The following is a 14,515-nucleotide window of genomic DNA, read 5'->3' on the forward strand; positions in this document are numbered from 1 at the left end:
AAGGAGAAGGATTGGGATTGGGGGGGAGGGGGGAGGCTGGGAAGGGATGTGAAGGGTAAACCAAAGGAGGAGGCTGCAATGCTTGGTAAGAAATGTACACATTATCCTGCCCATGTAATTGTAATCCCTCTGTACAGTATCTTCACAAATAAAATTAAAAAAAAACAAAAAAAAGTTATTTTTTATTTTCATCTATATTCATTTGTAATGTTTTTTGTACTGTACTTTTGTAATTGCACAGTACTTTTTGTACTGTAATTTTTGGTATCAGTCTTACACTGGTTTTTAAGAGTTTTAATATAAGACTGGTGTTGTGATTTGAGTGTGGAATGTCCTCACAGGTTCAAGTCTTTGCTACTTGGTCCCTATTTGGTGTCTCTATTTAGGGAGGTGGTGTAAACTTTCAGAGTTGAAGCTTCATTGGAGGAAATTGGCCAGTGAGGGGCAGCCTGTCTCTGGCCCTTTCATTTCTCCTCTTTCCACTTTCTGGCTACCATGTCTCTTTAGTCCTTTCACTGTTAGGCTCACCACAGGCCCAGAAATAATGGAGCCAGACAACCGGGATGAAACCTTGAAAACTGTGAACCAAAATGAGCCTTTTCTCCTTTAAATTGTTTTCTTTCTCAAGTACTGTGACAGAGCAACAAAAATCTGACCCATAGAACTGGCATTATTTTGTCCTTAATGATTGTTGGGCTTCAACAACAAAACAGTCTGAACTTAAAGGTTTCTTTGCAGGACTATTTACTTACAAATTAAATTCATTTAATAAATATTTTTAGACCGGCTATTTTCACTGGCTTTTGAAGGTTGTGGGGTTCCCCCCTCCAGGAATTTATTCTAAATTCTTAAATTCATTTACATGAAGTCACTCATCATTTTCTCTTAGTGTATTGTATTGGAAAGTCTGTAGTAAGTAAGTGTTATGCTGCCTCTTTCATTTTTAATGCTGTTTGTACTTTATCTCTTGATGCTTGATCAATATCTCTAAGGAGCTATGGATTTTGATATTTATTTTTCTCTGAGAAGTGGGAATATACTCTTCACTAAAGAGCTTTCAAGCACCAGGCAGCAAGAAAAACCTCACTTTTGCAAACTGATAGAATCCCTGAATAGTAATTTAGAAATACATAATAAAACTACAAATAAACTTACCTTGGGGTCCAGCAAATTCTTTTCTAGACACCTACTCCAAAAACGTAAGTTTAACACTACTAAAATGTATATGTTATGTTATTCATCATGCCATTATTTAAAAGTGTAAAATATTGAAGAGAGAATTAAATACATTATACATTTAAGAGAGTCTGGGTAAACTAAGGTAGATTTTTCTACAGCTGAGAAAAAATAAGTGAGTATATCACAATGAACTGATAAGAAGTGATTTTTTTTTCAGGACATGCTATTAAGTGACAAAACACAGTGTAGAAGAATGTCTGTAGTTTGCTGTCTTTCACATAAGAAAGAATATACTCTGATAAGACATACCTGTATGTGCTCAGTTATAGGAAAGAAATACAGATTGGAATTATGTGAAGAAAAAGTGAAAGAGACAGAAATGGAGTGGTCAGGATGGTTAAGATGATGTGTTACCTTTCACCACGATGATGATACTCCTGAAAAAACAACTTTGTGAAGGAAAGATTTTTTTTTTCTCATGGCTTTAGAGGTCCATTGTCAACTGGCTTCACTCTTTCTAGGACATGGGAAGAGAGAGCATATGGCAGAAAACATAGAGCAAAGTAGTTCACCTCGTAGTAGCAAGGAAGCAGAGTGACTAAGAGATCAGAAGGGGCAGGGACAAAGGCAGGTCCTGTGTCCTACTTTCTCAGACTAAGCCCTAGCCCTTAGATTCCACCACCTAATAAAGCCATCAAATCATGAATCTATTGTTGTGTCAGCTAGATTGGAGTTCTTGTGCGCTATTCACCTCTCAATAGCATGAGCTGAGTCTTTTTAAAAAAAAATTTTTTTTGGTAAAAATGCTGTACAGAAGGATTACAGTTACATGAGTAAGGTAATTAGTACATTTCCTATCAAGCATTGTTACCTCTTCCTTTGTTTTTCTCCTGCCATCCCTTCCATCCCCACCTCCCCAACTCCTCCCCCCACCACCAAGTTGTAAAGTTCTTTTTCAACTTTGTGTCTTGTACATCTCATTGTTACAATGGGTCGATGTGTATCCTTATTTAAGCATTTTGTTATTTCCCTTTCCCACTCCAAATTAGAAAAATGTATATACAATATTCAAGGCACCAGGATCAAATACAGTGAAAACAGGGGTTATACCATGGGGGAAGAACATACCAAAGAAACAACAAAAAAATCACATAGTACATTATAAACACGTTAAAAACAATAGCAAGAAAAAAAACCACTTGTGTCCCTATCTTGGGGTTCATTTCGCTTAACATCATCTTATATGGTCATATGTACATGGCTTTTGACCTTTTCTGCTTGTCCTAGACATATATTAGTTATTGCAAATAAGGGAAACCATGGGACCTATGTTTCTTTGGGCCTGGCTTCCTTCACTTAGTATAATTTTTCCAAGTCTTTCCATTTCCTAATAAATGGGGTGATGTCATTCTTTCTGATGAAGGCATAGAATTCCATTGTGTATATATACCACATTTTCTTGATCCATTCATCTACTGAGGGGCAGCTGGGTTGGTTCCATATCTTAGCTATGGTAAATAATGCTGCAATAAACATAGGTGTTTAGTACAGCCTTGTTTGTAATCGTTTGGGTAAATTCCCGAAAGTGTGATTGCTGGGTCGGTCATAGGGGAGCTTTATGTGGAGTCTTTTGAGGAACCTCCATACTGCTTTCAAAAGTGGTTGAACACGTTTACATTCCCACCAACAAGGCAGTAGGGTTCCCTTTTGGCCACATCCCCTCCAGCATCTGTTGTTATTAGAGTTCTTGATTATAGCCATTCTAACTGGGGTGAGGTGGAATCTCAATGTTGTTTTTATTTGCATTTATGGCTAGAGAAGTTGAGCATTTCTTCATGTGTCTATTACCATTGTTATTTCCTCTTCAGAGAAGTTTCTCTGTAAGTCTTATTTATTGGGCAGTTGTTTCTTTGAGGATTTGTTGTTGGGGGATTTAATTTTTTGAGTTCTAAGTATATTTCAGATATGAGACCCCTGGCCATTGTATGGCTAGTGAAGATCTTTTCCCAACCCATGGTCTTTCTATTGATCTTGCTAGCTATGTCCTTTGCCATGCAGAAGCTCTTCAGTTTCGTGCAATTCCCTTTGTCCAACCTTTCTTTGATTTGTTGTGTTTCTGGGTCTTTAGTAAGAAAATTTTGGCCTGTGGTAAGGAACCCTAGAGTTTTTCCTATTCCTTCCTGTAATGCTTTCAGGGTGTCTGCTTTGACTTTGAGGTCTCTGATCCATTTGGAGTTGATTCTGGTGCAGGGTGAGATATAAGGATCTAGCTTTAGTTTTCTACAGGAGTTTAACCAATTTTGCCAGCACCATTTACTGAAGAGGCTTTCTTCCATTCTATTTTTTTAGCTCTGTTATTGAAGATTAAGTGTCTATAGGTCTGTGGGTTCATTTCTAGGTCTTCAGTTCTATTCCTTGGTCCTCAGGTCTGTTATTGTGCTTGTACCAAGCTGTTTTGATTACTATGGCTTTGTAGTAGAATTTAAAATTTGGTATTGATATTCCTCCAGCACTGTTCTTTCTGTTAAGGATCGTTTTTGCTATTCAGGGTCTTTTATTGTTCCATATGAATTTTGGGATTGCTTCTTCTATTTTATTGAAGAATGAGGTTGGAATATTGACAGGTATTGCATTGAATTTGTAGATAGCCTTGGGAAGTATTGCCATTTTCACAATGTTAATTCTCCCTATCCAGGAGCATGGGAGGTTTTTCCACTTTCTAAGTTTTTCTTTAATTTCCTTTTTCAAGTTTTTAAAGTTTTCATCATAGAGGTCCTTCACTTCTTTATTTAACTCCTAGGTATTTTATATTTTGTGGGGCTATTACAGAAGGAGTTGCTTTCCTGATTTCAGCTGCGCTCTTCTCATTGTTGGCATACAGAAAAGCCATTGATTTTTGAGGGTTAATTATATACCCTACTACTTTGCCAAAGTTTTGGATCAGCTTGAGTGATTTGAGAGTGGAGTCCATGGGATTCTTTAAATACAAGATCATGTCATTTGCAAAGAGGGATAGTTTTACTTCATCTTTCCCTATTTGGATCCCCTTTATGTTTGCTTCTTGTCTTATTACTCTAGCTAGGCATTCTAATACTAAATTGAAGAGAAGTGGAGAAAGTGGACATCATTGTCTTTTCCTCAGTTTAGAGGAAATGGCTTTAGCTTTTTGCTATTAAGTATAATGCTGGCTGTAGGTTTGTCATACACAGCCTTTATTATATTGAGGGATGTTCCAAGGATTCCTAGTTTTTCCAGAGCTTTCATCATAAAGGGGTATTGGATCTTGTAGAATGCTTTTACTGCATCTATTGAGATAATCATATGGTTCTTATCCTTGCTCTTGTTGATCTGATGAATTATATTAATTGATTTGCATATATTGAACCAGCTGTGCATCTCTGAAATGAATCCTGTTTGATGGTGGTATATGATTTTTTTTGATGAGTTGTTGAAGTCAATTGGCCAAAATTTTGTTGTTCATCAAAGAAATGGCTCTATAGTTCTCTTTCTTTGATAAGCTCCTGCCTGGTTTTGGGATGAGGGTTAGGATGGCTTCATAGAAAGAGTTTTGTAGTGAACTTTTACTTTCAATTAAATTGAAAAGTTGGAGGAGTATTGGTGTGAGTTCTGCTTTGAAGGCCTTGTAGAATTCCACTGTAAATCCACTCGGTCTTGGGCTTTTCTTGGGTGGGAGGTCTCTTATTGCTGTTGCTCTTTTGATCTTGATATGGGTCTGTTAAGTTGGATTAACTCATCTTGGTTTAGTTTCAGCATGTTGAAATTTGCTAGAAAATCGTCCATTTCATCCAGATTTTCAAACTTATTAGCATAAACTTTTGAGAAGTATTCCCTTATAATGTTCTGAATCTTGGTTGTTTCTGTGGTGATTTTTTTTCATTCTCATCTCTGAGTTTATTTATTTGGGTGTGTTCTCTTCTTTTTCTGATAATATTCGTTAAGGGTCTGTCAATTTTGTTAATTTTTTCAAAGAACCACCTCTTTGTTTTATTTATTCTTTCTATGTTTTTAAAATTCTAAATCATTTAATTCTGTTTTAATTTTAATTATTTCTTTCCGTCTACTGGATTGGGGCTTATTTTGCTGTTCCTTTCCAAGGAGGTTCAGATGTCTCATTAAATTGTGGGTTTCAGATCTCTCCAATTTGTTGATGTAGGAACTCAGAGCTATAAACTTGCCTCTGAGTACTGCCTTTGCTGTGTCCCAGCAGAGCTGGTAATTTGTGTGTTCATTTTTGTTGAATATCATGAACATTTGAATTAACTTTCTAATCTCTTCCATGACCCACTGGTGGTTCAACAGTGTGTTTTTCAGCCTCCATGTGTTACAGGACTTTCTTTGGTGGCTTTTGGTGTTGAGTTCTAGTTTTATTCCCTTATGGTCTGAGAGAATGCAGGTCATAATTTCAATGTTTCTGAATTTGGACAAGTTTGCTTTGTGACCTAAAATGTGGTCTATTTTGGAGAATGTTCCATGTGTTGCTGAGAAGAACATGTATCCTGATGTTTCTGGGTGAAATATGCATATGCCATTGACACTTGGCTCTTCACTGCCTTCTAAAATATTATTCTTCAGTAAGAGGACCCAGGATTCCTTGAGGAAATGATTGAATACAATGCTGAGAGGAAAACTACAAGGTGGGCCAGAAAGTAAACCAGTAAGCCTAGGTGCACATAAAGCAATGCAGGGATCTGCCTGAAGGAGCTCTGCATGGCCATGCTTGGAGCAATGTGAACAAGAAAATAAATAATACTGTTGTAACTCAATGCATAAAAAACTATGAATCCATACTGATACAATACTGATATCAATAACAATGGAGTAAATAATTTTGAGAAAAGGGACAGCTCTTGCTTCTAAATAATAAATATGGTAGGAATGAGGGAAATAGAAAACCCTCACTAAGTGAACACTTTAGTATAAATTATTTCCATTGTTTCCAGGAAGTCAACCAATAGATGCCAAAAATAGAATCCAGAGAAAAATAGGGTATCTACATAAATATCAGTCCTATCTTTGCCATTGGTGACTGATACTATGAAGAAATGATTCACTTTCTTGGTCCTAGGCCATATAGAATGAGTGAATTTGAGTTAGATGGCCCGAAGAGTCCCCTCCAGCTCACATTTCCACAGAAATAGCTACTTCCCATGTGATTATTAGGATTATAACTAGGATTTGTTCTTTTGAGAGGCCTTTCCAGCTAGGTAGTAGCTTCTTTCACCCCAAGGCAAACTGGACCCACTCCAACATGGTGGTGGGGTATGTATGGTTGGGATGCTGCAGCAAGAATTTCCACCTGGGGCTCTGAGTCCCAAAGGTATGCACCCTTGGTTGCCATGTCCAAGTGCCTGTTTCCGTATCCTTCACCCAATCCATACCAACTTCCATAGTTATGCGTGAAGATGGAACATCTAATTATAGTGAATCTTTAGGCTTGTACTACAAGGTTGGGGAACTTTTTACAAGACTTCTGGCAATGCCTGCCCACCTCTTGAACAATTGGACCAGAAGCACTCCCTTAGGGGGAAGAGGCAAAGATCCTATTTATAGGAGAGGGAGAAAGAGGGGTAGAGGAGGGGTAAGAAAGAAGAAACAGTAAAAGACGGAGAGAGAGTACAAACATCTAGTTGGGATCCCTTTTTGCACAAGGAAAGAATTTCACTGTTTCTTTCCATTCAAGTTATTTAAAAAAACAAAACCAAAAACAAATTCTTTCCTTTATTCTTGCTCTGTTTTAAACACTTTGTTGCCCTTAATTCTTTAATCAGCAAAGAAAACAAATCTGAACTCTAGATGGTCTCCCTCTACTTCCACTTTCTCCTTTCCTTTCCCTTATTATGATAGATTCCTCTAGGAAGAGAATTAAGAGTTCTTTTTGTGAAAGAAAGATCTAGAAAGTTGGAAATGAGGGGGAAATAAGTAGTGAAACTCCTACTATGAACTACTACCCTGGGTTGCTATGGGGTGAAGGAAACAAGAGAGGAAAACGTTTCCTGTGAACAGCACAACAAGGAGGGAGATGCTTGGATGGCATGGGAGCACTGGACACTAAGAGGTAAGCTGGCTGTCTTCCATGCCTGGGTCTCCCCAGGCCACCACTGTGTATGACTTACAGTGATCTCACTCTTCCTCTCTCTCTGAGTGTCAGGATTTAAAGCCTGTCTCCCACTGAGCAGGGAAATATGTTCTTCAGTCTGTGAGAGAGGACCTCTCTCTTTTCATAAAGTGGTCCTTCGTGGGCAGCCACAAAGAGACACAAAGCTCTCCTCTGATGACTCAACTTTCCAACTCAGCTTGACCAATGGGAGCTCAACTTTAACTATGACCTCAGGAAATCCGGCTTCTAATCCTGTTTCCTGTCTTTGAAGATTTGTGTTTGGAACAAAGGTCTTGACATTTTTGTGCCATGAGAGTTTTAAGAAAACACTTGTCATTCAGGTTGCTAAGTTGTTGTTGGTTCAACCTAACAAACAGATTGCTTGCTCTCACTCTGTCCCTTGTCCCTACTGTCAGATTCTCAAGGGAGTTCAAGCAAGTCAGCACTGGATTTGTTTTCCTGTCTGGGCTCATTGACAAGGTTATTTCCCAGCTCTTCCCTGTACCTACCGACTACCACCTAACAAAAACCTGAAGACTTTTGATTGAAGAACAATCTGAAGGCCCTTTCATTAGACAGGTACCAAGCACACCAAAAAATACATCTCCAATAGACAGCTTGCCTTTTCTACAGACAAGAACTTAAATGAACTTAAATTCCACAGACAAGAACTTAAATTTATATTTTCAAGATTTAAACCAAGAGCTTTAGATTCATATACATTCATAGTAATCAGATTGTACACTGACCTTAACAATAACAGTTATAAGCAACAATGTTTTTTTTCCAAACAGAAATTTCTATGTTACATTTCTAAAATAGTTCTTTTCACTTTCCATCAGTTCTCATCCAGATTTCCAAAGAAAGAAAAATAACTTATTTCTGAATGAGTCTAATGCCTCTAGATGTAGAGGATAATTCATGATGCTTCTTTACAAACCACTTCCCTTTTCCTTTCTGCACAGTCTTGTAGTGCAGTGGAGTGTAACCTGAACCAGATTTCTTAAATCACTCTTTCCCAGGGATTCTTTCACACCTGGAAGTGGGGGTCAAGTGATGAGAGACAGAACATGAGCCAATTCTTGGTTAAGTAGGACTATTTTTTGTACTCTCACCTCTCTACTATCAGGAGAGAGATTTTGTCAAGCACACTTGAAAATAAGAAATCATTTGCAAACATGTTGATTATGGATGACCTATCACTTTTTCTCCACAGATTTTCCCCATAAGATGACTGACATCCTTGATAGAATATTTTCAATGCGAGAAGCTAGTATTTATTAGTTCTCCCCCCATGAGTGGGGAAAATGTCATTTACAAAACAAAACCAATAATAATGACAAAACTGAATGGATAAGCTTCCAAGGAAATACAAGGGACAGGGTTCTCTCCCTGGCCATTTGTAAAAGGACATTTTGCAAGGACATTTCTTGGCTCCATTTTGAGTGAGAGTCTGGCTACTCCAAAAAGGAAAAAGCATTGTGGGATGACTACAAGAGCTCATTCTCTTTTTTTGTTGTTGGTCGTGGGGCCTGAACGCTGAGTGTAGGCACTGTCCCTCAGCTCTTCAGCTCAAGGTTAATGTTCTACCACTTGAGCCACAGCTTTTTCTACTTATGTGGTACTGAGAAATCGAACCCAGGGCTCATGCATGCAAGGCAAGCAATCTAGCACTGAGCCATCTTCCCAGTCCCAAGAGCTCATTCTCTTACAGGACTCTGTTCACTCCAGAGTAGGAGGCAGATGGGAGGTTCAATCATCTATAAGGTGAAATCTACTTTTGAAGAAAATTTTGAGCATTGCTTAAGAGCTAGAAGGAAAAGCAGATGTCTGAAGCCCATTCATGTTTTTTCCTTAAAAATACTGAAGCAAACAAATAACAGGATTATTTTTAAGAGAATTTAGACATCTAGATGAACTTACCTTCCCCTGGCCAATATCCTAAAAAAATTGTCCAGACTGGGTTGGGCATTCAAATTGTGAAAGAGAATCACTTATTACAAGATATATTGATGTTATGCGGACAGACACAAACCAATATATAGATAGCTAGCTGAGCTCCAAATACAAACTACAATATACAAGGCCATGATCTTTCATCAAGCTTTGTAGACTTTGTCTTAATTTAGTACATACTTTGTTTTCACCTTAGGCTAAAATTAGATGTGGGCTTATCCAAAGCAGGAATATTCCTTGACAATCTTTGTGGTCTAGCAGAGCACTGTCTGAATTCAATAAATGCCTAATTGTATTGACTTTCAAAATGATTATATTAATAGTGGCAATTAAGATAACTAACAAGAATGCAAATTGTTCATGTTTTTATATATTCTATTTTATTCCATTCATGCAATGCATGGAATAATGTATGGAAAAACTCACTGTTATTAAACCATAGAGCTGGACACTGGTAGCTCACACCTGTAATCCAAGCTACTCAGAAGGGCAGCCCAGGCAAAAAGTCTATGTGACTCTTATCTTCAGATAATCAGAAAAAAAAACAGAATTGGGGCTGTGGCTCAAATCAGTAGAGCTCTAGTTTTGAACAAAAAAGCTAGGAGGGAGTGGAGAAATAGTGATAGCAAAATAAATATAGGGAAAAGCAAACCCTGACACAGCACCAGAGAAGTACAATTTGGCTTAATGTTTATTGAGATTAATTTTGTGGTATATAATATCTAAAAAATATACATTGTGGGGCTGGGAAGGTGGCTCAGTGGTAGAGTGCTTGCCTTGAATGCTTGAGGCCCTGGGTTCGATTCCTCAGCACCACATAAGCAAAAAGAAAAAAAGACGGAAGTGGCGCTATGGCTCAAGTGGTAGAGTGCTAGTCTTGAGCTGAAGAGCTGAGGGACAGCACCCAGGCCCAGAGTTCAGGCCCCACTACCGGACCCAAATATATATACTTTGTCAGGAATATTTACTATAATACTCATTTATTACCAAGATCTTATGGTCACAGTTTAAAGCCAGCCTTGGCAGGGAAGTCCATTAGACTCTTACCTCCAATTCACTATCAAAAAGCTTGAAGTAGAGCTGTGGCTCAAGTGGAAGAGCAATAGCCTTGAGTACAAAAGCTCAGGGACAATGTTTTAGCTCTGAGTTTAAGTTCCAGGAGCCACTTGTGCGTGCACGCACAAAGTATTTATTATAGTGCTGTCCATAATAGCTGAAAAACTAGAAGCATCAGAATTCTGAGTAATCCTGTCCTTACTGACATAAAAGTGTCACATAGTATTATTATATAGAAAGATTGGTTTAGTGTTACATTGTATAATTATATAGAAATATTGCTTTCAAAAGATTTGTTTATATTTTGCTTTTAAAATGTATGCATCAGGGATTGGGGGGGGGTGGCTAAGTGGTAGAGTGCTTGCCTTGCATGCATGAGGCCCTGGGTTCGATTCCTCAGCACCACATAATCAGAAAAAGCTGGAAGTGGCACTGTGGCTCAAGCTGTAGAGTGCTAGCCTTGAGCACAGAGAGGCTCTGGGACAGAACCCAGGCCCTGAGTTCAAGCCCTAGGACTGGCAAAAAAAAATAAGTCATTATCCCAACTTCCAGACAAGCAGGTCCATCCATCTGAAGCTTGTAATTAAGCCAACTCATCCTCTACTAACTTTAGCAGATAGTTCACCTATGAGAAGGACATGTCTCAAACACACGACAAAAGGAAATTTGAAAGAGAGCACAGTGCATCATTACCTTATGATCAATTCTGGCCACCAAACTCCACTGAAGAACCCCTTCTCAAAAATTTACTGCTTTCGAGAGAAAGGTGAGGTGACCAACTGTGTCCCAGTTAAATGCCAGGAAGCTGTAGGGGAAACACAGTGACTGGCCATCATTATCATTACCAAAATCATCATCATCACCATTAATATCATCATCACCATCATCACCATTTTCATCGCTATCATCATCACAGTCACATCACCATCATCACCATTATTATCATTATTGTTGTTTGGGCTTCACCAAAAAATTTCACTGGAAAGAAACATGGGATTTGTTTTTCTTCTCTTTCAGTATTTCTCATCCTGTCTCTTGTTGATGGTATACATCACTTTTTCAATTCATTCTTCAATTTCAGCTTACATAGTTTAGATCTAGTTTATTAGAGATATTTGGTTTCCTGATTATTTTCCACTTTCTATTGTACTATAAGTACTGTTCAACATTTTATATAGTCTTTCCTTATTAATAACTATAATATTTGTTAGCAAGTGAGTTTATAATAATGGATTCAACCATTGTTGAATAACTCTTACCACTGAATATTTAGTTCCTGACACAAATTGTATGCCAGTGAATAATATTTATGAAATGCACTATATATTAGAAATGGTACTAAGTGTTTTGTGAATTGTTCAATAGTCTCAATAATTCAAGGATGCTGATATACCATTGTTATTCAATGTATAGGCCCAGACACTTTGGAGTTAATTTTGTACCACTTGCCCTATGAATCTGTAGATAATTTAGATTAAAAGGCAAGGGATTAATTCTGAGTTCATACTCAGCTTTCCTATAGATTGCTCTCCCACTAGTATCTCATTACCTAAAAGTTAAAAACCCAAGTAGCTATGGTCTAATCAGCGGTTAGGAGACAACCTTTTAGAAGCAAACCAACACCGCACATTAAAAAATTAATATATATCTTTTATTGTTAAGATACTGTACAGAGTAGTTACAGTTACATGAGTAAGGTAATGAGTGCATTTCCTATGGCGTATTGTGATGCCCTCTTTTGTTTTTCCCCTACCATCCCTTCCCTCTCCACCTCCCCAACTCCTCCCTTCGCCCTCCTCAAATTTATTAAGTTCATTTTCAACATAGTGTCTTGTACATCTCATTGTTACAATGTGTCCTTATTTAAGCATTTTGTTATTTCCCTTCCCCTCCCCAAATTAGAAAAATGTATATACAAGATGCAGGGCACCAGAATCAAATACAGTGAAAATAGGGGTTATACCGTGGGAGAAGAACATACAAAAATATGGAATGCTTCATGAATTTGTATGTCATCCTTGTACAGGGGCCATGCTAATCTCTGTATCATTCCAATTTTAGTATATGTGCTGCCAAAGCTAGCACAACACAACACATTGAGACCTCCAAATGCTGAATTAGTAATCATCTGTCACATAGAAAAGGAAGGCAGATAGGAGGTTATTTTTATTGCCAATCTTTAGGAAACCTGCATTACTGCATGTTCTCAATATTGAGAACTGCTTGTTATCAGTCTGGGCTCATAAGGTTGACTTCTTGCCTCAGTCTATGTAACAGAAGCTGTAAGGAATTTTCATAATTTACTGAGAAGTGTGTTTTAGCTCCTCTAGGATAATTCCTGTGAAAGCTGGAGGTTGTAAAAATTGGTGATGGAAAGCACTAGTATATCTAGGGGTGTTCGTGGATGGTCATTGCTGGAGGCCTGAGGTTGCGAACTGCCTGTGTTCCAGCCAGCACCTCTCCCAGACCTAGCACCTCCCCCTCAGCCCTAGGAACTCAGCTGAAGTAGAACTTTCTAAAAGTAGACATATGGATAGAGGTAACTTCCTTTTAATTATATATATATATATATATATATATATATATATATATATATATATATATATATATATATATATATGAAGGTCAAATGACTCTGTGTGTGTGTGTGTGTGTGTGCGTGTGCGTGCGTGCTGGTCCTGGGTCCTGAACTCATGGCCTAGCACTTTGAGCTGTTTTGCTCAAAGCTAGCACTCTACCACTTACGCTACATTTCCACTTCCAGCTTTTTTGGTAATTAAGTGGAGATAAGAGTCTCACAGACTTTTCCTCTCCAACCAGGCAGGTTTCTAATCTCAATCCTTAGATCTTAACCTCCTGAGTAACTAGGATTACAGCATCCAATAGGTTACCCCCCCCTTTTTTTAATGCAATGAGCTCTTTATTATGGTAAGTACCTTAGGATCAAAGACCACCAATTATTACTCTTTATTGAAGTAAAACTTAGAATAAATGTACATACATTAGTTAGCAGAGAAATGGAACCCAAAATCCAACAAGATAACTAGACATCCACCAGAATGACTAAAATTAAGTAAACCGACATTAAGTATTTAAGGAGGGTACAGTGAAACCAGAACTCTCCCACTTGCTGATGAAAATGAGAAGTTGTTAAAGAATTTCAGGAAAAGTTCTGTGTAACCAAGAAAAAACATACACCATAATCTAGCAATTCCATGCCTATTATTTGCCCAGGAGGCTTAAAAACAAATATTCACAAGAACTTGTGTAAAAAGGTTCATAGTCATTCTGTTCCCTGGAATGGAAAACTTACAAACATCTCAGGTGTCCACTCATCATCATAAAATAATGGAAAACAATGTTGCTTTGATTTGTATTTCTTTTATGACTAGAGAAGTTGAGCATTTATTCATTTGTATATTAGCCATTCTTTTTTTCATATATATTTTTATTGTAAAAGTACTGTACAGAGGGGTTACAGTTACATGAGTAGGGTAATGAGTACATTTCCTATCAAACATTGTTACCTCCTCCTTTGTTTTTCACCTACCATCCCTTCCCTCCCCACCTCCCAATTCCTCCCTCTCCCCTGCTCCGGAATTATAAGTTAATTTTCTACATAGTGTCTTGTACATCTCATTCTTACAGTGGGTCAACCTGTATACGTATTTAAGCATTTTGTTATATCCCTTCCAAAATATCAATGTTGTTTTAGGGCTAGAGATGGTGAGCATTTCTTCATGTGTCTAATGGCCATTCTTATTTCCTCTTCAGAGAAGTCTCTCTTTAGCCTACTTATTAATTGGGCAGTTGTTTGAGGATTTGTTGAGGGATTTGAGATTCTACTTCACCCTAGTTAAAATGGCTATAATCAAGAAATCTAATAACAATGGATGCTGGAGAGGATGTGGCTAAAAGGGAACCCTAACTCATAGTTGTTGGGAGTGTAAACTTGTTCAACCACTTTGGAAAGCAGTATGGAGGTTCCTCAAAAAACTACACATATTACTTTACTCATGTAACTGTAACCCCTCTGTACAGTATCTTTACCATAAAAATATATTAATAAAAATAACACCCCCCAAAAACTCCACATAGAGCTCCCCTATGACCCAGCAATCCCAGTTTTGGGCATTTACCCAAATGATCACAAACAAGGCTAAAGCTACCAGCACAACTATGTTTATCATAGCATTGTTTACCATA

The 14,515-nt window shown here is 37.8% G+C and overlaps 1 protein-coding gene across 1 annotated transcript in view; it reads right to left on the bottom strand.

Moving 5' to 3' along the window:
- The window catches only part of Acoxl (acyl-CoA oxidase-like), a 278,059-nt gene that overhangs the window by 74,670 nt on the left and 188,874 nt on the right, over positions 1-14,515 (bottom strand). The window contains 1 exon segment of the mRNA XM_013019717.1: positions 11,003-11,114. Coding sequence (XP_012875171.1) covers positions 11,003-11,114 — 112 coding nt within the window.

Source organism: Dipodomys ordii, unplaced genomic scaffold (genome assembly GCF_000151885.1).
Source record: "Dipodomys ordii isolate 6190 unplaced genomic scaffold, Dord_2.0 Scaffold47, whole genome shotgun sequence".
Classification (NCBI taxonomy): Eukaryota; Metazoa; Chordata; class Mammalia; order Rodentia; family Heteromyidae; genus Dipodomys; species Dipodomys ordii.